Source organism: Amblyomma maculatum, chromosome 1 (assembly GCF_055883805.1).
Source record: "Amblyomma maculatum isolate TAMU_Amacu chromosome 1, ASM5588380v1, whole genome shotgun sequence".
In the NCBI taxonomy this organism is placed as follows: Eukaryota; Metazoa; Arthropoda; class Arachnida; order Ixodida; family Ixodidae; genus Amblyomma; species Amblyomma maculatum.
This window is the reverse complement of record NC_139344.1, coordinates 121,582,135-121,609,401: the sequence shown is the minus strand read 5'-3', so window position 1 is coordinate 121,609,401 and position 27,267 is coordinate 121,582,135. Positions and strand designations below refer to the sequence as shown.

The following is a 27,267-nucleotide window of genomic DNA, read 5'->3' as shown; positions in this document are numbered from 1 at the left end:
TTCTTCTCCTATTTAGGAGAAGAATTTGGGGCGTCATAGGGACCACACCAGACCAAAAGATAAGCCTGCTGAGGACAACTAGCTTTTTACGCGTACTTGTGCTCAACTTTACCCATATGGGAGTGCGCCAGGATGGATAGCGTGAATCCTTTGTCGCTGTTTGCTCTATGCCCATGTATCCTTGCCCCCTGGCACGAGCACGAAGCACTAGTGCGGGCATAATTTGTTACCAAATCTTAAAAAAGTATGGCATGAAAGAGAATTGACCAAGGGTGGAGGGGAAGCCTCAGTTCGCAAGCCGAGCCAAAAGTGTGATAGTCACAAAAGACGGCTAAACAAGAGCTATAAATGCTGTTTATTAGTTCACTGTTCGGTGACGAAGTTAACAGGCTTTCCACTGTAACGAATTATAGGATTTGCGGTTGTAAACAAGCGCTTACCAGGTAAACCGCCCGCGGATTGCCTGTGCCGCTGCTTAAGATGCCGAGAAATTTCACTATCTTTCAATCTCGAACCGTCGCGAAGGAATTACAGAGTCTACGCTTGCGGCTCCAGTCCTGCCGTGGACGCGTTGACTTGGGATTTTTGCGGAAAGATTTACTGCCTACTCGAACTGTAGGTAGCTTTCTTGAAGGGGGGGGGGGGGGGGGTCTTTAAACGAAGTGTGGCGTACATTCTTTGTTAAAAGCCACTGCTTCTTGGGTTTCGTAGAGCAAGAATTCTTCGAATGCGTTGTATGTATTGTTTCATTGTAGTTGCGTCGTGACGTTTATGTCAAGTCTGATGGTCTCTCGAATGGTCTGTAAACGAAGAGGGTGCGAGTTCAGCAGCCTGAAGAGAGAGAGTAAACATGCTTATTACATAAATAAATGAAATGCAAGCTGAGATGTTCGTGACAGCGCAATATAATACGAGCAAAGTGTATTTACGATGTTCAAGATACGTTGCAGGTACCTTTAATGAAGGTAGAAATTTTGTGTAATATGTGCGTATGTGCATCTGTGTTCGAGGCAAGAAAACGTTTGGCTCGTGGCAAGTGCGAGAACCTCCGAAACACTAAAGGCGTTCAACATCGCCGATTAAAACGACGTTTACATAGGCTAACCACAGCTGTCATAGTGCGTTCAAGAAGTCATGTTCGTTGGACGACAGGGAAATGAGCGCAGCAGATTCGCTCACAGAGCGCCACTAAAGGTCTGGTCGACTGTCAGTGCACGGAGATGATGGCATATGGAGGAGTGATGGAGTCGTTGAGGGACGGAATCACGCGGGGAGTCTTCACTGTCCGCCTCGTGGCCTGTGCGGCGCTTTATAATGAACTGCACGTTTTTTTCTTATTTTTTTTTCTACTATCTAAGCAATTGTCTTTCTGCCATAAAATTATTAGTCAAAATATTTCGCAATCATCAACACTACGCTGTACACTGACATCCAATGCTTTCCTTGGTGTCAGTGTTGGCTCCATCCATCCATCCATTCAATATATATATATATATATACATGTGTGTGTGTGTGTGTGTGTGTGTGTGTGTGTGTGTGTGTGTGTGTGTGTGTGTGTGTGTGTGTGTGTGTGTGTGTGTGTGTGTGTGTGTGTGTGTGTGTGTGTGTGTGTGTGTGTGTGTGTGTGTGTGTGTGTGTGTGTGTGTGTGTGTGTGTGTGTGAAAATGAAGGCCGGACAACACGCCATATATCGGATGTTGTAGCCAAAACTTCCCAAAATTTGTAAAAAAAGCGAGTTATAAAGAAACATCTTTTTCCGGAACACAGACTCTCAGTCTCGGCAGACGGCAGTTAAAGTGCTATTAAGTGATTCTAATTAGATATCTAAAGAACCGAATTTCACTGCTTTAAACTAAAACACTTTTGGTGGTTAGTGCCACCGAATAGTTCGAAGCCATTGACGAGACGACGGCATATTTTTCTGATAAATAAAAAAGCTTTAAATGTTCGCAGTACGAGGAGATCTTTTTCTTTTTTTTTTTTTTCGCACTAAACCTAAACTGAGTAGTACTTGCGTGCGGGCTAGCTGGTTAGATGACTCTGAAAACCTCTTGGGTGTGTGTAACTATGCAGCGCCAGAGGTCTTCAGAGAAACCTAAACTCGTTGGCTGCTAACAAGTCAGCAAGCACACCCGGCGGCCGCTGAAGTGCCTCTCTGGCTGATTACGGATTCCTGGGGCACGATGGCAGCCAGCATGTCTCTCCCCGTGTGCGGCGGCAGCTTGAGCAGCAGCGCACGGAGGAGGACGCTCCGCGAGCTGTGGCCGATAGCACGCGTACGGCGGCAGCGAAGCGCGTGGCCTTCAGCACCAGCCATGCGTTCCATCCTTTGGCTGACGTTGGCACCATCTCGCCAAGGCGCTGCTGCTTCAAGGCGCCGCAGGACATTTTTTTTTTTTTTGTTCATTCCTCTTCTCGTACGCTCTGCTGTTGTGTCGCATCTTGTAGCGTTACTGCGGTCCCCTAAAACATGTCTGTCGCGCGCAGTGGCGTAGTCAGAAATATTTTCGGTGGGTGTTATACATTATCAGAAAATTTCAGGGGGTGTTTTGCACGTATAGACCCTATTCTCTATCAGGTTTAATAGACGGCAGTTGTGGCAACACTGTATTGCGGAGACGCCATAACGTTGGGCAGTTCGAAACTAAAAGCACACATACACACGCAAAAAAAAAAAAAAATGTTTCAGACGCGTCGGCGCCGGTTTACCGGCCTCCTCCCTGCTGCGCTTCCTCTTTGTCGGACTCTTGATACGCTTTGCAACGCCGTCCAGCTAGAGCTCTATTTCATTCTACTTCTCTGATTCTGCGTGCCATGGTTGCCAGTAAAGCTGCGATGAAGTCACGTGAAATACGACCTGTTTATCCATCGTCCGCTTCCATTGCAACTCTGCTCGCGCCGAGAACCCCCAGCCTCCGAGAAGCCTGAGTTATCTTCGAACTGAACGCTTTGCAGAGGAGCCCGTAGGTTCGACTCCTCGGAGCGGGCTTTCGGAACGAGGAGAGTACCAAGCACACAGGCGGACGAGACACGCCAGCAGCATCTACTCACACGACCCTGTAGATCCTTCATAAGTCCGTCTTAAGGTTTACCATAAACAGTTAGTTTAATTCGTTATCTGGCATCACCGCTATCAATCACATGACCTTCGCAGTCCAGAATTTTTCACGAAGCCTCGCGGAAGGCTTTATACCGCGTTTCATTTGTCGAGTATAAACGTTTTTGATGAATATGACAGGTGACACTTGGGAGCAGTGCACGCAGCATCGTGTAAACGTTCGCTCGACCCACGCGTGCCAAGCACACCTATCGACCTTCCTCTCTCTGCAAGCAGCCGAGGCCGGCGTAGCTGAGCGCTTATCATGAGTGGAGTTACTATATAGCAACTCTAATCACGAGGAGGGCGCTCGCTACCACCCGCAGATACTCCCAAGTGCCGGCGGTAATCGAGGATGAGTGCGACGAGCAGCCTGCTGTGTCTCTTGTGAGCTCAACGTGTGTGTTTGGTAGATGCTTGCGGTGGTGATCCCAGCGAGGATATCAAATTATGCTTCGCCACCGCTGGACGCCAGCTGGCGTTAATTAGGGTGCCTCGATGGGAAAGCGGAGGCGAAAGAATCGAGGCACCCTACTTGGATCGCTTTTGCTTGGAATCGCAATTTTTTGCGTCGGTATTGGAACAGCGGCGAATGAGAGGCGCTTTGTCGGAACCTTATTGCAGTCTGCGGATAAACTAATCAAGCTATACCGAAGGTTTCAGTAGCATGGCTTGTGGCATCGATATCCGAAAAAATCTATTTCATATTGTTGACAAGCATCGAAACACTGTCTGCGTACTCTGGTCGAACCCGTGGCCTCTTGATCTGCAGCGTACTTATGTAGTGTCGAGTTGCGGGACTCCGAAGCGGTTCATGTACGGGAACATGCGGACGACATATATTCACAATTTTCATCCGTTGTCTTGACGCTGTCAGTATATTGTTTTGAGAAATTTGTGCTATTTGTCTGATGTGAACTGGCGTCATATCCGCTGCCTAATTAATTTATTCACACGGTATATTTTTAAAATATTTTATGGAGTGCATCTTAAATCTGAATCCACGCTGAGCTGAAGGAAAAAAAAAAATGGCCCTGACAAGGGCTGCGCAGCTTTTGTTAGGGCCATTTATTATTCCTTCAGCTCAGCGTGGATTCAGATTTCAATTAAAATTATCTGTAGGTGTTTGTTGTGTAGGCGATGTAAGATAAACTTGACTGGTTGTCTTATCGTTTTATTCTGCCTAGTGACACCGTCGCGAAAGGCTCAGCATTTCATCGCGTTCGACTCTGGCCGAGTGCGAAACGGAGTGCTTATTTTTCGGCATCCTGCCACAATGCAGATTAGCGGGGCCAGTGTCATCGAGAGATACCCTCGCTCAGTAACAGCGTTCGTTCCGTGTATCACACAGCCCCGGGGGTGTCACGGCGCACTGGGAGCACGAGGCACCCACTGCGTGTCCGAGCTGTTTTAATACTGCAAAATGCCGCGCGGGCGAGTGAGTAGAACGATTGGGCACTAAGTTCAAAACACAATAAAGCTACAGTGGTCGGTCGCCCACGCGCGCCGGTGTCCGGGTCGCGGAGCCGCGCAGGCATCCTTCGCGCAGTATCGCGCGCAGCTGTTGCTCAGCGCGCACATGCGCCGCAGCCCGGCTACGGCGCAGCGACCTTGGCCGAGCGACCTGTTTGCACAGCCGCCAGCGCCGCCGCCGCGTCACGTTGATCCAACTGCGGCGCGCGCCGCGGGCGCCGCTTTCCTCGTGGGGCCGTGGCACGCGCCTTTTTGGGGCCACGTGCGTGCGCGCGACATTGGCCAGTCACGAACAACAACACGGGCAGCAGCCTCCCTCCTTACGGAGACTCATTCGCGCGCCGCGACACTGGTCGTTCCCTTTTTCTTTCATTTCTCCCTCCTCCTCCGCCATTTCCTCCCCAGAAAACAATGGCTTGCTCTTTCGGATTCCGCGGCGAAGACAGAACGCTTCCTCAGATAGCGATGATGGCACACCTTTGCGTACCGCGAAAACGCTAACTTACCGTGGGCCCAGTATGCTCGCGGTGAAACCAATGAACTTATCGTGATACTCGAGGTACTCGAGATGCCCAAATTTATTTCCCTGCTCGATATTCAGTATTTTTTTTTCCCCGTTCTAATTGCTACACTTGGTGTTCTAGTACGTAACTGTCGCCGTCATACGTTCATCGAAGAATGAAGTGACGCTTTAGCGAGAATTATAGATATTGTACTTATTGTAATGGTAATTGTACTTAGTAGACTGTGTGTTATTTAACGAGCTCGATAAACGGCATAGTTTCTGCACTGTTTCTTTTCCTGAAAATCAAATTCCATATCTGTTTATACAGGTTCGCACGGAAGTCGCGTGCGCTCCTACACCCGGACGCAGCATTTTGACAGCAATATGCTGGTGGTAATGAGGAAATGGAAGGAGCAGTAACCGTCTTACACGCGACCGACACCCAGCTTCACCGTGTTACGACCAAGCATCCGCAATTGCGCGCTCTATTGTTCGCCTGTGGGCATGGATAAGTTTTGTGAATATGTGGTGATGGTCCAATGGCTCTAAGTGAGCCTGTTTCCAGGAATCCTGTTTTGTAAGCATGTTTTGCTTTGTGGACAACCTGCAAATGCCAAATTGACCCTGTCAAGAGAACGTCTGGAAAAACACAAAGAAACGTCCCCCTGCGGGAAATAGCAGGAAGTGCTTTCTTTCTTTTGTTCACCCTTCCAGTCGAGAAGTGCTATCCTCCAGTGATGAATGCCTCCTATCCAAAGGAGACGACAGAGTGACATGTCCGCTGACGTGCAGGACAAGAAAGGAGCATGACTCATACGGCCATTAAGTGATTTCCCGGGAATGCAGGAAGATTTGCAATTGTCGAAAAGGGACCATGTTGGGAGCCCTATGCGGCGCCACGTGCACTCGGGTTTCTGAGAAGTAAAACCCCTTGTCAGAACCAGCCTGTGGTTTCTTTGCTGAAGAATAGAAATGTACCTCCTCTCCTCGCCGTTCCCAAGCTTTTCCCGCCAACAAGTGATCACGCCCAACGAATGAATGCCGGACCAGTCAGTGCTTCAGACCATCAGTGCAGTGATGTGTTCGATTGGATGCCGATACCTGAGGGGCGTGCCCTGGATTTGGTTGGTCAGCATCTTCAGAGAGGGGCTGGACATAGGGGGTTTTTAAGGACGCTGCAGAGCACGAAATGTCGCTCTGGGCCCTGGGTAAACGGCTCATCCAGTCGCTTCTCGCTATGAACTCTTAACGCTTGTCATTTTGCTGGTGTACCCTTCTTCTTCATGTAAATAATCTTGTAAATAAGTTTCTCAAAGTGCCATTAAACCTGCTTGTACATATTTCACCAACTTCGAAGATTCAATCCTACTTCAACCCCGAGTCTCTGCACGCTACCAAGTGAAGGCCGGGTCGACGTAGCCCCAGCGTCACGACAACTGGTGGCAGCGGTGGGATCTGAATCTACAAGCACAACGACTGGTGATCAGCGGTGGGATCTGAATCTACAAGCACAACATCTGGTGATTGGAGGTGGATCTGAAGCTACAAGCCACAACACCTTGTGATCGGAGGTGGCATCTCAAGCAACAAGCAGGAGCAACAATCGGCCAAGAGGGCAGCTCGGAACATCGATCGCATGTGTGGGTGAGTGCTTGGCTTTTCTTCTGATGTGGACCAGGTTCTAGAACAGGGTTAGATTTTAGAACTGGTAAAAAGAGAGTGTGGAAACGCCTTTAGGTTTGGTAGTTTGCACAGTTGTTTTGGAAGTAGCCGACACTCGGAGCGATCATGGACCTACAAAAGCTGCAGAAACCGGACCTGTTGCTGTTGTGTGAGGAATTGGGAATTGATACAAGTGGTTTGGCACGAAAACCCTTGATTTTAAAGGCAATCACTGATTTGGGAGCCGATGATGAGGAGCTCAGTGAAGCATGGAACCTCATCGCCCAAAACAAGGAGGAACAACTCAGACAGGAAAAGAGGCGTGAGCGCGAACGTCAGAGGGAAAAAGAGGAAAGGGAGCGTGAACTTGAGAGGGAAAAAGAGGAAAGGGAGCACGAACGTGAGAAGCTTGAAAGAGAAGCAAAAAAGCTGGACCAAGAAATTGAGCTCCGGAAATTAGAAGTAGAGTTGAGCAAGAGGTCGGGCAATTGTCCCCAGCTAGCGGTACCTCTTCTCAACAAGGAGGCAGATTTCAAGATGTCAAAGTACATGCAGCCATATGTGATATCAGGGGATATCGGTCTGTATCTAAGTAACTTTGAGCGAACTTGCGAAGAACTGTCCTTCCAGCGAGACACGTGGTCTCAGAGATTATTGACGGTTCTGCCCTGCGAGGCAGCGGAGGTTGTCGCGCGGCTAAACAAGGAGGACGCGGACAACTACGAGAAGGTCAAAGCTTGCCTTCTGATTTTCGGAGACAGAGATGTGCAGGCCTTAACACGTTCAAAGGCGCGAGAACTAGCTACACTGCTCATACCAGAAAATTCCACAGCGGAGGAAACGGCAGTTAAGACAGTGGTCGATGCGGAAGATAGCGGGTCAGAAAACTTTGAGAGCGAGGCATCTCAGATAAGTCAACTTGAAAGTGAGCTTGATGAGACGCGGAATGAGGACGTTCTTGAGAGTAACCTCTTGCCGCCAGTCTCTAGTAATCTCACGAGACTTCTAAGTGGAACCCGAGAGGACTTAGCTATGGAGCAAGCCAATGATCCCAAGAATAAGCTCGAAGTACAGTGGGAAGGACCTGCTAAAGTCGTTGCAGAGCTTTCTGACACTAACTACGCAGTGAAAATCCCCGATAGGCGTAAAGCAGTGCGCATTTATCATTGCAATCTTATGAAGCCTTATGTGCAGAAGGAAGCCGTGGTAAATCTAACGTTAAACCTTCCCGAGGAGATGGGGGATAACTTGATTTGCCTCAGCGGAAAAGGAAGCAACGCTCAGGAGCTTCACAAAAAGACGGAGCAGAGAGGAGAACTAAAGAAATCCCAGCTGTCCGATCTGGGCGAGCTAATAACAGAGTTTGAGGCCTGCTTCGTGGACAGGCCAGGCAGAACTGATTTGACTGAGCACGATATTGAGCTGACTTCAGACGTGCCAGTGCGATCAAGGTGCTACCGATTTTCTCCAAGGCAAAGAGAAATTCTGGATAGGGAAGTAACTCGCATGCTGGAATTGGGAGTAATAAAACCCTCGGAAAGCGATTATGCTTCGCCTATGATCTTAGTAGAAGCTCCAGGTAAAGACCCTAGGCCTGTGGTAGACTACCGAAAGCTAAATTCTCTCACCAGGGATCAAGTGTATCCTATTCCGAATATTGAGGAGAGAGTAGAACAGGTCAGTAGAGCGGCATATGTGACTACGCTGGACCTTACTCGAGGATACTGGCAAGTACCGCTCACTGAACGCGCCAGCAGATACGCGGCTTTCGTCACTCCGACGGGCAGCTACCAGCCAACAATGATGAGTTTCGGGCTCAAAAATGCTCCATTTTGTTTTTCCCGACTCATGGATAGGGTTTTAAAGGGGTGTGAAACATTCGCGGTGCCTTATTTAGACGACATTGCGGTTTTTTCCGACTCATGGGCGGACCATATGGTACATCTAAGAGCTGTACTGAGCCTTTTGCGTCAAGCTGGACTAACCGTAAAGGCCGAGAAATGTTGCCTGGCAAGGGCGACCGTGGACTACTTGGGTCACAATGTAGGTCAAGGTTTCAGGAAACCCAGCGAGATTAAGATTTCTGCGGTAGCAGACTATCCGCGGCCGAGCACGAAGACGGAAATTCGAGCATTCCTAGGTCTGACTGGGTACTACAATCACTACATCCCTAACTATTCAGCTTTGGCTAGCCCTCTGACCGACGCTCTCCGCAAGACAGAACCGACAAATGTAGTCTGGGACGAACAAAAGGAAGCCTCCTTCGTAAACCTGAAGGCTGTGCTGATTAGCCGTCCGGTATTGCGAGCTCCAGACTATGACCGAGAATTCACGGTCCAGTGTGATGCCAGTGATCGAGGGCTAGGTGCGGTTCTCTGCCAGAGAGATGACGACGGTAATGAGCACCCCGTGCTCTACTTGAGCAGAAAACTGAGTTCTAGAGAGAGGGCTTATTGCGCGTCAGAGAAAGAGTGCGCTTGCATTGTATGGGCCATTCAAAAATTGCAGTGCTATCTTGGAGGGGCCAAATTCACCGTAGAGACGGACCATTGTCCCCTAGCTTGGCTGCAAACTGCGACATCGAAGAACAGTCGCCTTCTTAGGTGGAGCTTGATTTTACAGCAGTACAATTTTGAAATAAGATACAAAAAGGGGAAGTTAAATGGGAATGCGGACGCGCTTAGCCGCTCTTTCTAAGCGGTCCGAGATGTTCCTCACCATGTATCCAAATTGATAATCAGGTTTTTTTTTTTTTTCGTGCGCTTGTATATGTGTGACTATGTAAAGCAGCACGTTTGGTTTTCTAGGAATACGTAGGTCCTAACGTCTTGAGTGTGGGCTTTTCTCGAACAACAATGGCAGTTTTCTTTTGACCTGGTCTCTTCAGACGGGAGCCGAGTGCTTGCTTCGACATGTGGTTGAGTTTCAGACAGCTCGAGCAATTTGGCCTACAACAATCAAGACAACGCGACAAGCAACAGCGAGCTTCAAGCGTTCACGTGCAGGCCATTAAGTCGTCTCTTCATGCAGCAGCTGGGACTGCTGCCCTCCGAGACTCTTCTGGCGGGGGAGGAGGCTGTTACGACCAAGCATCCGCAATTGCGCGCTCTATTGTTCGCCTGTGGGCATGGATAAGTTTTGTGAATATGTGGTGATGGTCCAATGGCTCTAAGTGAGCCTGTTTCCAGGAATCCTGTTTTGTAAGCATGTTTTGCTTTGTGGACAACCTGCAAATGCCAAATTGACCCTGTCAAGAGAACGTCTGGAAAAACACAAAGAAACGTCCCCCTGCGGGAAATAGCAGGAAGTGCTTTCTTTCTTTTGTTCACCCTTCCAGTCGAGAAGTGCTATCCTCCAGTGATGAATGCCTCCTATCCAAAGGAGACGACAGAGTGACATGTCCGCTGACGTGCAGGACAAGAAAGGAGCATGACTCATACGGCCATTAAGTGATTTCCCGGGAATGCAGGAAAGATTTGCAATTGTCGAAAAGGGACCATGTTGGGAGCCCTATGCGGCGCCACGTGCACTCGGGTTTCTGAGAAGTAAAACCCCTTGTCAGAACCAGCCTGTGGTTTCTTTGCTGAAGAATAGAAATGTACCTCCTCTCCTCGCCGTTCCCAAGCTTTTCCCGCCAACAAGTGATCACGCCCAACGAATGAATGCCGGACCAGTCAGTGCTTCAGACCATCAGTGCAGTGATGTGTTCGATTGGATGCCGATACCTGAGGGGCGTGCCCTGGATTTGGTTGGTCAGCATCTTCAGAGAGGGGCTGGACATAGGGGGTTTTTAAGGACGCTGCAGAGCACGAAATGTCGCTCTGGGCCCTGGGTAAACGGCTCATCCAGTCGCTTCTCGCTATGAACTCTTAACGCTTGTCATTTTGCTGGTGTACCCTTCTTCTTCATGTAAATAATCTTGTAAATAAGTTTCTCAAAGTGCCATTAAACCTGCTTGTACATATTTCACCAACTTCGAAGATTCAATCCTACTTCAACCCCGAGTCTCTGCACGCTACCAAGTGAAGGCCGGGTCGACGTAGCCCCAGCGTCACGACAACCGTTAGGAGAGGGGAGAAAGAGGATTTGAAAGGAGGCGAAGAAAAAGAGGCCAAAGTTCATGAAGAGTTCCGGATTGTTTCTACGAAGTGCAAGTGTGTTTTTGCATTTCGGTGTAGGCTTGTCCTTTGTATTCGGAAAATTAAACAAAATGAAACGAGTTAGGCGCATTCCACTAAGAGAGGAGTGCTTTCGGTGCGTGCTTTGACGTGGGCTGCGGCAGTGACATTGCCGTGGGCACACAGCTAGAACGCCGAAGCGCGCGGTCGTGCATAGGTCAAGCACCGAGCTGGGCGCGTGGTATTCTCTGAGGCGCGGCTTGTGCTACGGCTAAATCCTGGGCGTGTGGCGACAACTGCGGCCGCGTATAACAACCCTTGCCGTAGTTGTTCGCTGGAAGAACGTTTAACAGGAGAACAAGCAATTCAGGCATTGGGCAGTGGCGCTTTCCGCTCCACGCGATCAGTGTGTATTGCCGCGGTGGCTCAGTGGTCATGGCGTTGGTCATGAGGTCGGGGTGTCGAATCCTCTTTCGCGACGCAAGCATTTTGGATGGAGCCTGAGGGCAAAACAAATGAAGCAGTGGTTACCCGATTTACCCCGAGGAGTGTTTTCGCAGTATAAATGCATATGTACTGTGCGAGGACAGCGTATGCTTTGGGCACCCTTATTATTTTCCCCAAACTATAGCTCAGCGGCTCCCCTACTCAGCACCAGATGATCGAAATAGTTCCGGTGCGCCTCTTTCTTCGCTTCCTATTTCGCGTTTTCGCTCTCTGCGCGGCTGAGGTGTCCGCAGACGTTACGGAAGTGAACGCACCTTTACTTCCCTCGTAAAGCATTAGCCGCGTGTGTGATTCGCTGCTGGTACTGTCACCACTACTTTCTTTTTTTAGTGCGTTGGCACTAAGAACCCCACTCCGGCATTTTGTCGGTGTTTGCCCGGTCATCCGCATGAGCATGTCTCTGGCAGGGCGGGTTATTTGAAGTCAAGAGGCCACTTGCCATGGCCAGATTGGCAGGAGCTATCCAACGTGGTCAGCATTTTGAGATATAAATCGAGTTCACCGGTACGCTGCATGAAGAATTATTTCTTTTTTCATGCAATACACCAACTAGCCCAGCAAGTGTTACATCGGTACCCTGTATCCCGAGTCTTATTCGCAGGCCATTAGGGACATTCGTACGAATTACCTAAAGCGAGTCTTTTGTATCTACGTCGCCTGGTCTTTCACACGATGTGGTAGGTTCCTCGGGAGTGTTCGGAGGTGTGCTGATTCTCTCGTTGTGCTCGTGACGATCCTCAAGGGCCTGCACCCACTCGTTCAGCGATATATTCGAGTAGTCGGTATGGGTTGTTTCGCGGAAAGAGGGCCATTTAGTCAGGCCGAACGCGAGCTTCACCATGGAAGTCGCGAGTGTTGAGTGACCGACAGAATTATAGTGATCGCTGCCGAGGTGCTCGCCAAAGTTCGCCTAGGAGGGGGACCACGATAAAGGGTAGGTACTGCCAAGACGATTAGGGGTGTGAGAGTCCGTGAGAACCGTGAGTTCACATTGCTGTAGTAGTGTGTGAAGCTTCCGTCCCTAATTGGTTATAAGTCAAAACTCGATTTAACAAAACCCGATTTAACTAAATTCCCGATTTAGCGAATATATCCCAATTCTCCTTCAGGCACTATTTATGCAATTTGCTATTTCTTCCGATTTAACGAACTTTTTGCCGAAAAATTAAGTGAGAAAAGTCTAGTCTATCTTGTAGAAAACGCCCAAAAAGATGATTGCGAGCCAATGGTAACATTGCGGAGCAACTTCCCGCTATTACAAAACTACGCGGCGCAAAACGAGATTTTATATTGAGTTGCATTAATCAGATGGCGCCACCTGCCGACGCAGGGTCAAGTGTTGAATGCCCTTGATCAGCTGCGACAATTTTCTAAATCACATGAGATGGGCGGAAGACGCCCTCGATGCACTTGAGGCTTACAAAAAATCTGTGCAGTCGTTGCTTACAAAGCGCATGCAAGCAAATATCAGCTAGCTACTTCTTTGCTGGCAAATAAATTTGTAGTCAATGGTTTCCGCAGTACGCAATTTCTTTTTTGGCACATTTATGCTTCACGAATATGATGCTGTGGTACTACCTGGATATCGCTACGCCATATATTAATCGAATGTATCATATTAACGGACAGAGAAATGTCTTCCTCGCCCTCGATTTAACGAAGTTCCCAATTTAACGAAATGATCCGCGGCTCCCCTCAAATTCGTTAAATCGAGTTTTAACTCGAGTTTTTCGGTAATCAAGTTAATCGAGTTTTATTGAATGAGGGAGGCAAGCTTTCGCCGCAAGCTACGGAAATCCCACACCCACCCTGTCAGCCCAGAGGGAGCAGATTTAGTTGGGCAGAATTTTTGGTTGCAGCTCCCTATCTTCAGGCGCAGGACTCTGGGCACGGGAGGCGGCCATGCTGCACGCGGGGGATGAGTACGTGCTGACGCGTATGCGTTTGTTACTAGATTGCGACTAGATAACTGGGTAGGTGGCGTCAACAAATAGCGGACACGGACGGACGGACGGACGGAAAGTGAAAGAAAGGAAAAAAGAAAGAAAGAAAAGCCCCTTTTGGAGGCTCTTTGCGTTACGTCTACAATAAGCCACGGACTTCACCGACCCGCCATTCAACTTCACTTCGCTGTCACTTGGCGAAGCTGGTGATGCGGTGCCTGCCGAAACGTGAGAACGGGTCATGGTGAAGACTTCTGTTTATTGTTAAGTTGGCAAACGCCGCGCCGCCGTGGAGAATGCACGTTGTAGGTCGCTTTTCTTTCTTTGCTCTTCGGCTATGAATGTGTACCGTTTGTTCTCAGGGGAACTGTTCGATGTGCGCGTCCTCCTCTTCTGGCGCGTTGGTCTGCGGCGCTCGGACGGGACCCGGCGTCGCCCGTGAACCTCCGCCGGGGGCGACGCGAAGAGGCGGCGTCGCGGAAGCACCGAGGCCGGACGACGCGGGGCCTTGGCACGGCCGCTCCAAGGCCGCTGCACCGTCCTCGCGCGCCCTCTCCTCTGTTTACAGAGGAGTCGGTTTACGTGGTCACGCCTTGAGGTCACGCTAATGTGTGTGTGTGTGTGTGTGTGTGTGTGTGTGTGTGTGTGTGTGTGTGTGTGTGTGTGTGTGTGTGTGTGTGTGGGGGGGGGGGGGGGGGGGGGGGGGGGGCAGCCGCTGTCTCTCTTCCAGAAGCCCCGTCCGTCTTGGTTTTGCTCACCAGGCGCGGTTTGCTTCCAGAATGTTCGATTCAAGCCCCATCTTGGCCAGAGCCAAGTGGCCTCGTCGCTATGCGGGAGGAGAGGCTCCTGAGCAACGCCCGGCTATGGACGCCACAGACGGCCGCTTCACCCACCGAGGCATAACAAGCGCCCTTCTGGGGGCTCGAAATTAATTCGGAGCCGTCCACTAGGGCGCCTCTTTCTTGTCCACCTCCTTCCATGCACTCCCTTCCTTAACGTTGCACTGCAGAGCGATTTGGGCGTCCTAAGAGAGCGACACAGTTTCTATCCCTCTCTCAGTTACGACGCCTTCCTTACTTACGCGCATCTGTAGTCCTTGCAAATGCGAAGTGTTCAGGGGTCTCGGAGAAGGCGCGGGGAGGGGGGTTATGATTTGTTCCGCGCCTGTAGGGCGCTGTTGTAATGCGGGTTGTGTCTCATCCTCTCCCAGTCTTTGAAGGTTCGGCAGACGGTTGCGGCAGTTTTCTTTTTCTTTTTTTTTTTTCAGACGTGGGGAAATGCGGATCTTCGTAAGTAGAAACAATAATCACGAGCTTCGCTTTGAGCAAACGGCCCTTGACTCCTGGCGCGAATCTGATGGGTGTCCGCTGAATCCACGCGCTCGGGTCGCTTTCATCTTGCAGAGCAACGCCTCGGTGAAAATTCAGCAAAAATCAAAACAAAACACAAAGAAACAAAAGCGAGCTTCGCAGACGCTTGCAGTTATGCGCATTTTTCGGACACCGCACCGTTTTACGGTGATGAAGGAGATGAGTGCAAGATGTTGGACGAACTTTCGTGACGTCCGTCGAAACAGTGCAGTTTCTGCTAGCTGCTTTCAGCTTGCGTCACATAAAGTTAAGCCCGCTCATCTGTAGACCTTTGCATCGGGCGAGAGAGTTGTCGAAATCCCTGCCCTCTGGACAGTCGGAAACCGGTTTCGCTGCAGCTTCCACAGTGCTTGCGCGCGTTGCACACGACTGTCCAGTGAACAATACGGCAGCGCCCAGGCAGCCCAAAATGAACATTGGCTCAGTGGTTAGGGCACTGGACTGCTGGTCCTAAGGACGCGGGATCAAACCTTGGAAGCGGCTGGCGCTTTTCGGCGGAGGCGAAAAGCACGGCGGCCGTAACCCCAGGGGGTCGAAATTTACGGAGCCCTCCACTACGCCGTCCCTCGTAGGCGCTTGGGTTATAAACAAAAGAAAGGCAGTCGTATAATGCACCTCCACGTTCAACAACTCGAAGCTGGTACGCTAGCATGGACATCATCATCATCATCATCATCATCATCATCATCATCATCATCATCATCATCATCATCATCATCATCATCATCAGCAGCAGCAGCAGCAGCAGCAGCAGCCTGACTATACCCACTGCAGGGCGAAGGCCTCTCCCATATTTCTCCACTTAACCCGGTTCTGTGCTAGCTGCATCCACTTGACCCCTGCAAACTTCTTAACCTCATCCGCCCACCTAACTTTCTGCCGCCCCCTGCTAAGCTTTCCTTCCCTTGTAATTCAGTTTGTTACCCTAAGCGACCATCGGTTATCCTCTCTTCGCACTACATGTCCTGCCCATGTCCATTTCTTCTTCTTAATTTCTACTAGAATGTCGGTAACTTGAGTTATTTCTCTGACCCACTCTGCACGCTTTCTATCTCTTAATGTTACCCCTACCATTTTTCGTTCCATAGCCCTCTGGGTTGTCCTCAACTTAAGTAGAACTCTCTTGGTTAGCCTCCACGTTTCAGCCCCATAGGTGAGTACAGGCAAGATGCAACTGTTGTATACTTTCGTCTTGAGCGATACCGGTAAGCTGCTAGTCATAATCTGCGAGTGCTTGCCAGATGCGCTCCATCCCAATCTTATTCTTCTTGTTATTTCTTTTTCATGGTCCGTATCTGCGGTTACTACCTGTCCTAAGTAGACATATTCGCCTACTACTTCCAGTACTTCGCTACCTAATGTAAACTGCTGTTCCTTCCCGAGGCTGTTGAACATTGCCTTAGTCTTCTGCATATTGATTTTCAAGCCTACGTTTTTGCTTTTCCTGTCTAGGTCACCAATCATTATTTGCAGTTCATCCCCCGAGTTGCTTAGCAAGGCAATGTCATCAGCAAATCGCAGATTACTGAGGTATTCTCCATCTACCCTTATCCCTAACTGCTCCCATTCCAAGTCTCTGAATACTTCCTCTAAGCAAGCTGTGAATAGTACTGGGGAGATTGTGTTTCTTTGCCTAACACCTTTCTTTATGGGAATTTTGTTACTTTCTTTATGCAGAACTATGGTTGCTGTGCAGCCACTATATATATCTTCCAGCACTTTCACGTACGGCTCGTCTACCCCCTGATTTTGCAATGCCTGCATCACCGCCGAGGTTTCAACTGAGTCAAATGCTTTTTCGTAATCAATGAATGCTATGTATAAGGGCTGGTTATATTCCGAGCATTTTTCTATCGCCTGATTGATGGTATGGATATGATCGATAGTAGAGTACCGTTTCCGAAAACCTGCTTGACCCTTTGCTTGATTGCTGTCTAAGGTTGTCCTGATTCTATTAGCGATTACCTTAGTAAATACCTTATACGTAACAGACAGTAAGCTGATAGGTCTGTAATTTTTAAGGTCCTTAGAGTCCCCTTTCTTATGAATGAGGATAATGTTTGCATTCTTCCATGGACCCGGTACCGTCGATGACATCAGGCACTGCGTATACAGGGTGGCCAGCTTTTCTAACACGATATCCCTCCCGTCCTTCAGCAAATCTGGCATGATCTATTCCAAAGATGCACCTTCGTCCTGCTGTCTTCGTTCTCATCGGCGCCTACAAGTGTCTGTACAGCCCTATTTATTAATAGCCCCGTGAGAGTGGCCAGTTCAACGTCAATAGAAAACAGACACACGTGATAAGTTAAATGCAGACAGAGAAAAGCGATGCTTCCACTCGAGGTGAAAAGGGAGCACGGCGAAGGTGACCTGCATTCCTTGCCTCCCTTGGGATCTGGATGACTCGGTCGCTGTTAATTTGAACACCCGGTTTATCCGTACTGACGCTTTGATCTAGTCGTCATCAAGAGTATTGAAAAGGGTTCGTTTAATTTGGCAACGATTATGATGATGATTTAAATAATTTGTTTGGTTCAGGATAAGTTTGCTTCGTTAGTGGCGGGTGCTCAGTCCAGACAGCAGCGGTTGCCATTAGCCTGGCCCGCTGTACTAGCTTGCACTGGTCAGTTATGTCCGAGCTCGACAGCATGGCCTCTCGTTTGGCGGGAGTGAGGTTAGAGTTGGTTATACTGCCGGGTTGAGTCGGCATGCCCAGGTTGTGTGGTGTAGAGAAGGCCACGGAGTGTGGAGGATAGTCGTTGCAATGCGGGCATATGTTATAGGGCAGAGTTTGTGATGCATAGTCTGAGCAGAAAAGTGCCGCGAGTCGACGACCTCGTCTCAAATGAGCCGTTCGTGGCGTTGGAATTCGGACGGGTTGGAACACATTTTCAGCCTCCTTTGAGTTGGAATTATCGCCAGTGGACATATCTGGTAGTGCGCCCAGGTTTCCACCTCTGATAGACCTTTTTGTGAGCGCACCTTTTATTTTGGTTTGATACGTAATTATTGACACGTAATTGTCCACGCGCAGGGCGTTTCTTGTTCGAATGGGAGCATGTTGATCTTTCTTTGCCCTCTGCTGCGCTCGGAGCGAAACAAGCGCTGGGCTTCAAGTTTCATCCATCCATCTACCGACGGGCAGTCCCATCGCCTATACGATGTTGCAGCGCGTTTAACACTCCTGCTGTGGAATGTTTGCTCGCTTCTTTCGGCGCAAAACTTGACGGCCTTGAACGAGGCGAATGTGAGGAGTAATGAAAGCGCGTGGAAGATATCGATCGGTTAACTCTACTTTTCAGTACTTGCATGTTAGACTGGAGACACTGCGCACTTACTTGTAAGTGAAAAAAAGTACCTACACGCAAAGATCACTTGGCATGACACCCATCAGACGAAGCACCGCCTGTCACACTGCTGCGACTGGTCGATCATGTGATCGTTGTGTGTTCGTTTCGAAATATACTTCTCCGCCCTCTGCAAAGAAAAAAAAAAAAAAAAACAATTCTGCCTCTGTACTAGAACCTGTCGTTCCTTTGACCGTGTTTACGCAGATATTCGACCTTGCGGACTTCAGTTAAACTTATGCACTTGTGACCATAAAAAAAGTGAAGAGAAAGTCTTCAAGCGCCCGTTGTTTCTTTCAGTGTTGCAAATTCCACGCGTGCAAAGGCAGATGTTGGCAGAAACGTTCAGATGCACCGTTCTTAACTTTTGCTTCTCACCAGGGCCCGCTTGCACAAGGTTTTTTCGTTCTCGCACCGTTCCTTCAGGCGGCGCAACGATGAAAAACGGGCGTTTCAATAATTTTAACACTAGAAATGTCGGGAACATTAGCTCGACGCTAGCAGTAGGGCGGGAGGACGTTAACCTCCCCGGTAAGCGCCCTATTTTTCTTGGCCGTTTGCAAGCTACCCACGAAAGACCGCCAGCGCGTCGCTTGCACAACTTCTCGTCCAAGGTAACGACGGTGTGCGGTGTTGTAGTGGTTGTAGTGCGCTCGGCCTCTCGCGCAACGTCGCGGCGGCGCCGATTGTCCGGCGCATCCGTCAGCAGTCGACCCAAGCAGCGAGAGGGACTCGCGCTTCGCGAGACACGCTCGCGGCCCGCCGCCGCTTGTGCAACCCCTCGCAGTTGGCCTGCATATCGCGGCACGACGGCACACAACCTAAGCCGCTGCGCCGGACCCACTTCTGTTGAGGCTGTGGACGCTTGGAGCGCTGCTGCCGCGTTCATTTGCTCTGCACCGCGGTATGTGTGGTGGCCTCGAAATCGTTCCTCTCAGCGAAAGCAAAACGCACGCACGCACGCCCCCCTCCCCCCCCCCCCCCCCCTTCACGCACCCACATACACACGTATTGCGCGCGCCCGCACACAAAAGTTCGCGCGCCGGCACTGCACATGTCCTCGCATTCCGTCTGTGCCTCGGCTAATAAATTTCTTTTTGCTCTAAAATCGGGCTCTCCGAATTCAAACGTACAAGCACGTCGGAACTATCACGCGGCCACCGAACGCGCTTGGTTCTTTACACAATGGAAAAGTACAGGTCTCTGAACCTTTTGAAAAAAAAAAAAAAAGCAAAAAAAAAAGAAAAAAGGAAAGAAACAAAGGGGAGCGAAATGCGCCGCTGTCTGCTTTATTGGTGTCACACGAACACTTTGCGTGTCGCTCTTGGCGTGAACATACATTCTGCCCTTTTTACCGTCGCCCCTCTTCTCCTCCGATTATGATACTCGATAGCTAAAGGCTATCGCTTCTACTGTGTCCAAAATCACTTGCTATTAGAGGTTAGTGCGTTTGGCTCAGTTGTAAAAAAAAAAATGTAAATTGTGTTACACGAAAGAAAACGCGCAGTATCTGATCACACTTCTAGGTGGACATCTGAACCGAGCCGTTAGGGAAGGAAGGAATGAAAGTGTGAGGGAAAGAAGGAAGGGATAAAGATGTGCCGTTGGAGGAGGGCTACTGAATAATTTCGACCTTGTGGTGATCTTCAACGTGCACTGATGTCGCAGAGCACAGTGGCCGCCGTAGTCGGATTCAAGCCCGGGAACTTCGGGTCATTAGCCGAGCATTTTAACCACTGAGCCACAGCAGCGGGTGGCTCACTTCTACCACTCCTCTGTAGTACCGAGGTCACACGCTGAGATCGTTTCAGAGAAGGCGGTTTATATGCAGCTTGAATTCGTATGAAGCTCATAGTCTCGACAGTCATCAAAAGGAAACAAGAATCCTAAAAAAAACGATGGCGTCGAAGGCGAAAGCAAGCAAACACGTGAAGTTTTATATGCGCCCATGAGGGATGCTAAGGGCGCTCCCAGTCGACGTGTCCCTCTCAGCCGTCACAGAATTCCGAGAACGTGCTCATCAGTTCCTTGTTTTCTCGACATCAAATTTCCGAAATCGCAGGAAAGCTGCGAGTAGGAAGGGGACGCAGTCGGCGGTCCTCGCAGCTGCCTTGCGACCAACTTCGCTTGCAGGCAAGTGGCGGCAGGAAAGCGACGGTGCCAAGGCTAGCTGCTGGCCCGCTGTACAACCGCCAGTAGTGCTCGATCCCGCTAAGCAAACCGTGTAGAGAGAGAGAGCTGGCGAGGCGACGCTTAGCCTTTTTTGTTCGTTGTTTTGTAGAGAAAGAAGAGAGCTCCGTCGCTCCCTCTCTGGAGCGAGCTGCAGCGTGTGGGCGAGAGCGGCATTGAACCAGCGAACTGAGAGAAGGAATGCAGTGACCGGGGAAGGAGCGAAGGGCCGCGAAGCAGACGAACTCGGCCGCAGTGCATCAGCGTGACTCCGCGGTAAACAAGTAGTCCCGCAGCAGTAGCAGACGACGCGACAGCGCCTGCCTATGTGCATGCGCTTCGACCTCCTCTCCACGATGTTCTTCCCACTCCCTTCTCCCTCTTTCCATTTCAGCGATTCCTACCCGTCCTCTTTCACGGCGCGCCTGTTCATTTTTGTGTTACCTCGGGCGGCGGGGTTTTGGAAGGTTTTGAGCGATTTATGAGTGAGAGGGGAGCACACTGAAGAAGTTGCTCACACCACCCCATCGTCCTGCTCCTACCTCGCACGACCTCTCTCCTTCTTCGCCCTCTTTCTGTTAATTTTATTTCTGACCTTGTTGTGATGTCCCAAACTTTTTGCGCAGTCGCCGCCTGTTCGCTTCGCTCCGTCTTTTTCTGCGCTTTTCGTTATTTGCCCATACTGCACCTCACCGAAGGCGTGGCGAAGGTACGCTAGGATTTGTGGGTCTGGGCGATCTTCGGTTATTGTTGCAAACGCAAATCTGCCATGTGTGGCAAGGTATACCACCTTTGTCATGGCTTCCACAGGACTTTGTTTCTTTCTTAAAATTGTTGCGCACCTTTCTCCTCAACTTAGGTCGACATTTGACATTTCGAGAACTTTAACCTTGTTGCGACTTTTAATGAAGGTATAATTTGGTTGAGGTCGCGTCTTGAGTCGTTAGGCGTGTGCTCCCATCTATCACTTATCGCGCCAATAACTTACCAGCCGTTATTCATTGGTCCTCACATTTAAAAAGTCCATACGTACTCCAGAGTTTTTGGATAGCTCTGACGTACTCAATTTTTGTACTTTTGCAGTAGACTTTGGAAACTGCTTTTACGTGTAACTATCATATTTATGCATATCCAGTGCGTGTCTGTGAAATATTTCATCTACCCAACACCAGCAGGGCTGATGCGTCAGACATGGCAGTTTTACAATAGATGCTAATCATAATGATCAAACAGCCCGCCCTCCGCGCGCACGGTTTTTTTTTTTTTTTTTTTTTTTTTTTTTTTTTTTTTTTTCCGGTTCAAAAGAAACGAAGATCAGAAGCTGCGGCGATTAGGCGACGACCTGTGGTGAGCAGCGCGCGTAAGAGCGCGCTCCGACGCCCGCGCCATCTATGAGGCAATGTAAGCACTGTCGGACGGGCCTATTTTATCAGAGGAGTGTGTTCTGTGAGCCGTGGTATTTGCGGGATGGGGGCGAGCTATGTCGCATCGCTCTTGATCGATGCGTGGCGAACTTCGCACATTCATTGTGCAAACATTATCAGCCAGCGCTCAGAATCTACTTGAAACTCAGCCGACGCGGCATTCCGGCCGCGCGTGGATTCGGATGGCGACCTCGTAGCGTCGTCCATCCGAGTGGTCGATTTCACTTCGCGGCCGGCACACTCTGCGGCGGCGGCAGCAGAGACAAAGGGATTTTCAAGGACTTCCGTGTATGTGTGCAGCAGATATTGATTTTCCGCCTTTTGCGCGCTGCGCGCGTGTAAGGTCGTCCTCGACGCTCGAACGCAGTCGCGCTGGCGGCTTTGCCAACCGCGAGCGACCGCCAGCTGCTCGGTTGGCATGGACTGCTCCGCGCGTGACGTCACGGCGCTTCCGGGCATGCGCACTCGCGCTCGCCCGAGCGAGTGGCAGCCATCCTCTAACAATGGCGTGAATGTGTGGAGTGTGCGTGCGTGTGTGATTGCGTTTTATATGGGTTTCCACGCGAAATCATGTGTTCCATCACGCCCATGACCCAACTCGAAATTGTGGCTGATGTTTACTGCGATGGACAAGCGCTTTCCGGAAGGTAAGCTCCTCTTCTTGCAGAGAAAAACGCGCTTATAGCGGCCTGCTTGCCGAGAGCGTTACCGTGAATGAGGGCTCTGCCGATCATATGGAACAAAACGCGATCGGCGCCGCTGACTTCGGATGCGGTCCTGTTGATTCTCTCAGCGCTGTTATTAGCAAGCAGAAAATTCAAACGACGAGCCAATCCAGTAACAATTGTACTGGATTGGCCTGTCTTTGTTTCTGCTGTCGCGTTCTGGCTGCTACAGTTACAACGGCACCGTTTCAGTCAACTACAGAGCGATTGTGAACGCTGCCGTTTGGCGGCTTGTCACTAAACCCGTACCGCATGCAAAACCTGAGGCGTCTTCTGTGCTGCTGTCCACTCGCTGCATTTCAGTTTTGTGCGTTCCTTGCCTTCTTTCTTCTTTTCTCCACCGTACCAGCGATCTCTAAACTTTTTTCCTGAACCTTGTTTTTCGAACTGCGCTAGCCGGCGTGTGCGCCGACCCGCGACGTTTTGAAGTTCGCTGGCGATCGAACTTGTTTTTGTGCGCAGGGTCTCACGTTCTTTTGCGGTGCCATGTGCGCTTGCCGTTTCTTTCCTAGTGGCGCTACTGACAGCACGCTACGCTCGTGCTGGTTCGCATTTACAAGGACTTGGATATTCCATTGGCGCTTCAGTGCACCGAGAGTAAATGGACAGGTTGGAAATAAGCTCATTGTAAAGACAATTTTATGTCATTTCTTTGACCGTTTGTCCATTAGTGTGCTTTTGTAGCTATGCTATGCTGCTGGGAGACAGTCGCAGAGGGGTCCTGGGAGTTACCTTGTTTCCTGGTGGTAGTGGAAAACATAAACGCTTCGATGGAGACGAAATGCAAAAGGCACCCGTGTGCTGTACAATGTCACTGCAATTCCTTCAGGTACGATGTCACTGCAACATCCCGAAGTGGTCTAAATTAATCCTCAGCCCTCTGCTGCGACGTCCCACATTGCTCGAGTCGCTCCGGGACGTTCAACCCCACATACCCCCCGTCCGCTCTATTTTCTCAGGCTGTTTTTCTATGCGATAGAAATGCGATTTGCTTTGCCGCAGCTGTTTGCACACTTTTAAAGGCTCCACGAGCACTGACTTGTATGCTGTCGTCCACTGTGCACGTTGTCACGTCGTAACGTTCGCGCGTTGCTCCTTGCGATGGGTTTCGCAAGGTGAGAGCCGCTTTCAACGCTATGACGTTGGCATACGAGAGTCGTGCTTGACGCCACCGTCGTATGATTACCTAGCAAAGCGCTTTAAAAAAAACAACAACAAAAACATATATGTAAGTACCTTGCTGGACCGTTCCGTGCTCATAAGGAACATGTAGCGCAGCTGTTTCACTTGAACACTGTGAGTATTCAGGTATTGAGAGAAGCGTTTGCCTACCTGAAAACTCAAATTGGCTCCCTCGAGCTGAGATTTGACATTATACGTTGCTTTACACTAAAACGTCGACACAGATGTCGGTAAACGACATCCGCTTGACGTATTTCGTGACACCTGCTGCTTGCGCCAGTTTCAGCCCGTGAATAGAGTCAACAGTACCGTGATGTTTGAACAAAGCCCTTGCATCCCGGGTGTACTATCGTTTAGCGGATTGAGTCTATTTGCGTGCTGTAGTGATGTGCACAAATTGAGGGCTGCGCGTTATGAGCATGCTCGGTAGGGGTTACAGCAGTTTTATTTGTCATGTATGCATCTGTGATAACTGTTAACATTTATGCCTTTAGACAAGCTGTTTGGTTTGGTCATACAAAGATTAACGTCCCCAAACTCAGCTGTGAGAGGCGCCTTAGTGGAGGGCTTTGGAAATTTCGACCACCTGAGGCTCTTAAAGTGCACTGACATCGCACAGTAAAAATGCCCCTTGCTTTTCGCCTCCATCGAAAAGCGGTCGGGATCGAACCCGCGTCCTCGCCAGATAAAGTGTCTTGATATAAGAGCATTGTATTGGCATGTTTGACCGTGCTAGAAACACGCAGAGAACATGTTCTGACCTATAAAATTTGAATTGGTATCATGTGAAGCAGCTACTTACTCAAGTCATGCATATGAGACAGTTGCAGGTTACTGCTACAAAGTACTTCACAACTTATCCTGTTGGGTGCAAACTTTTTGTGTAATTACTGAGACAGTTGGGGAGTGCAGCCGCGGCCTCTACTTCAATACAATGTTGCTATCTTTATTCCATTTGGTGAGAAGTGCATAAAGCTATAACCATAACTGCTAATTTAAGAGTGGTGCAGAAATGTATTGTTTGATGAAGGAACCTTCTCAAAGTTTGATTCACTTACCTTATTTTTTCTTTATGATCAATGTTTATTGCTTCAGGGCATCAGAGGGTTATGTAATGATAAATGATAATGAAATGATTAAATTAATGGAAAGAGGTTTGACGATTTTGTGAAGTCCAGGATTGAAAGTGGTTTGACGCTTTTATAAAGTCCAGGATTGAACGATATGTTTTGATTCCTCAGCTTTCTTTTTTTCATATGACAACAAAAACAGTTATACAATACCTAGCAGAAAGTGGCACTGTGGCATATCTGCCTGTTGATTTTGGATGCTTTTGGTCATTATTTGCTACTTGCCAGGCATTAGTGCGTGCTTCTTCTGCATTTGTCTGCTTCTTGTAATTTACGTGGAGATTTAATGTGATATTTGCCGAGGGAAGGAATTTGTAATGATAAGGAAATTTTTAAATAACTCTTACAAAAGCTCCACTCAATCAAAAGATGTGTCCACTTACAATCGAGAAATCACTTTCAAACATAGTGATAATGTCCAGCATTCATTATTTTAGGAAAAGTAAATTTGCTACCCAAGTGAACGCCTCCCAATATTTCTGTCGTTCATACAAAAATCCAGTAGTGCTGAAGTGTACTTCTGGGTAAGCTTAAATGAATGTGCAAAAACTGGTACTCTCGCTGAATGTGTCATTCTCCTGAAATTCTTGTGTCTGCTGTGATTTTGTTTGGAAGTGATAGAGTGCCTGCAGTGTGGCAAGGAAAGAGACCTAAACACATTGATTGGTTGGTTTGTCTGGTTTAACGTCCCAAAGCGACTCAGGCTATGAGAGAAGCCGTAGTGAAGGACTCCGGAAATTTAGACCACCTGGGGTTCTTTAACGTGCACTAACATCGCACAGCACACTGATGCCACTCTGTTTCGCCTCCATCGAAACGCAGCTGCCGAGGTCGGGATTCGATCCCGCTTCCTTGAGCACAGTAGTCGAGCTCCGTAAGCACTGCGCCAAACCAACTAAACACATTCAGCAGTTATGTTTGTTTCTTTGGCAATGTTCAATGCTCTGCTTCACATCTACCAAGTGTCACCGACTAGCAGCACACCATGTCTGGAGTGCTCTCAATAGCACATTGTGTGAGTGAAATGAGCTGTGTTAGTGCATGTGAAACGTGGCTGTTGTACTTATGGTTACCTGCTACTGGCCATTTTTTAAGCATTGCAAATTGTGTACATTTTATTAGAACTTTAGATATATTATTCAACAGTTTGTGAAGTTGTTTGGTATGACTTCAGGGATAAAAATATTAGACATACCTATGTAAGCCACACTGGTAATAGACATAAGTGTAAAGCCTTGCTGAGGTGTTACATAGCATGGAAGCACAGTGTTTTTATTGGCTGGGTACTTCTGGTGGTGATCATTTAGTTCGGACTACTACTGCATCGTAATCGCTTTAGAATTGTGCTTCCAACAGTAGTTGTCTCGTTTACTCATCATCATACTTGACACATTTACTCTTTGTCAGTTAACCTTGATTTACTTTTCACTGGTGACTACAAGGTGAAGGGCACTTTTTATTTATTTATTTATTTATTTAAAATTGGTAAAAAAATGACAAACACCTTGGCGAAGCATGGTTTTACCCACAGTGTTAGTTTTCCAAGTTTTGTGATCCTCTGCATTCTTATTTATTTATTATGTTATTTTTGTGTGTCTATGGCAAATAAAACTCGAATGGGTTTAAGCTGAATAAGAGGAAATTCATTAATATAAGAGAATTCAACTGGCATTTGTAATCTGAAGTTGGCACAGTAACTTTTAATATGCATCCCTTATCTATGACGTATATCTTTTAGACAGCATTGTTCTGGAGATAATAATATAGCATATAAAAAATTTTTTTTTACCCTTTAGGCTCGCGAGACTTATGCTAAAGATGAATCTATGGTTAGTTTCTTCAAACACGTTTTTGCATTGTGCACACATACATATGTGTATAACGACGTGCTATGGCATTGCTTATTGCATATCTGCAATGCATTGAACAGTGGGCAGTATATATATTTTCAGATGATAGATTCCACTTAGAGTCATTTTGTCGATGCGAGCCACTAGATCAAAATGGAAAACTAGCAAGTGCAACTGCTGTGGCCCATGTACAGTAGCCTCTTTATGAATTCATGCTTTAAAGAAACCTTCCAGAAAGGCATAGTGTACACACTGAAGTGTTTTTAGTTGCATAGAACTTTGATTGGAATTAAGCAGTCTTCAGCTTGCCATGCCTGTGCATGTGCTGTGTCAGCTGCTCTGTTGCATGCATGAATTGGCGTGCATGCTGCAGTTGCAAATGGTGGATGAAAGGTTGAGCCTGTAAAAGTGGGAGAATGGAAAAGATGCCACACAGCTGTTACTGCTGAAGAAAAAAAAAAAAAAGTAACTGTCGGTTTAGTGTGATTGGACAAATAGTACGTACTGGGTGCGCTAGCATTTTGGTTTTCACTTAGGTTTTGAGTCACACATACTCATTAGCATACAGTCGTAATCTAGCACATTATGTGAAAGGCCATCGGACACAGATGCCAAGGCTTGCTTTAGCCAGGGTCTGGGAGTAGTGTGGCTGACTTGGGATTCAAGGGTCCTAGTTGATTTGATTCCCATTTTAAAAGTGCTGCCTGAGTTGTCCTGCCAGACTGTGCCACCTACCAACCTTCGCACCTGCCAGAGGTGTGT

The 27,267-nt window shown here is 48.7% G+C and overlaps 1 protein-coding gene across 10 annotated transcripts in view; it reads left to right on the top strand.

Annotated features, from left to right (window-relative positions):
- tna (Zinc finger MIZ domain-containing protein tonalli) overlaps positions 1-27,267 on the top strand; it is a 254,780-nt gene that overhangs the window by 192,047 nt on the left and 35,466 nt on the right. Inside the window, exon 1 of one of the 10 annotated variants that reach the window (XM_084588924.1) lies at positions 21,944-22,265. The exons of 6 other annotated variants lie outside the window; for them this stretch is intronic. In XM_084588924.1, coding sequence (XP_084445050.1) covers positions 22,189-22,265 — 77 coding nt within the window. In that variant the 5' untranslated portion in view covers positions 21,944-22,188. Of the gene's footprint in view, positions 1-21,943; positions 22,266-22,787; positions 22,953-23,076; positions 23,173-27,267 lie in introns of those variants that run through there. 3 more of the 10 variants (XM_084588931.1, XM_084588922.1, XM_084588921.1) reach the window with 3 other exon arrangements.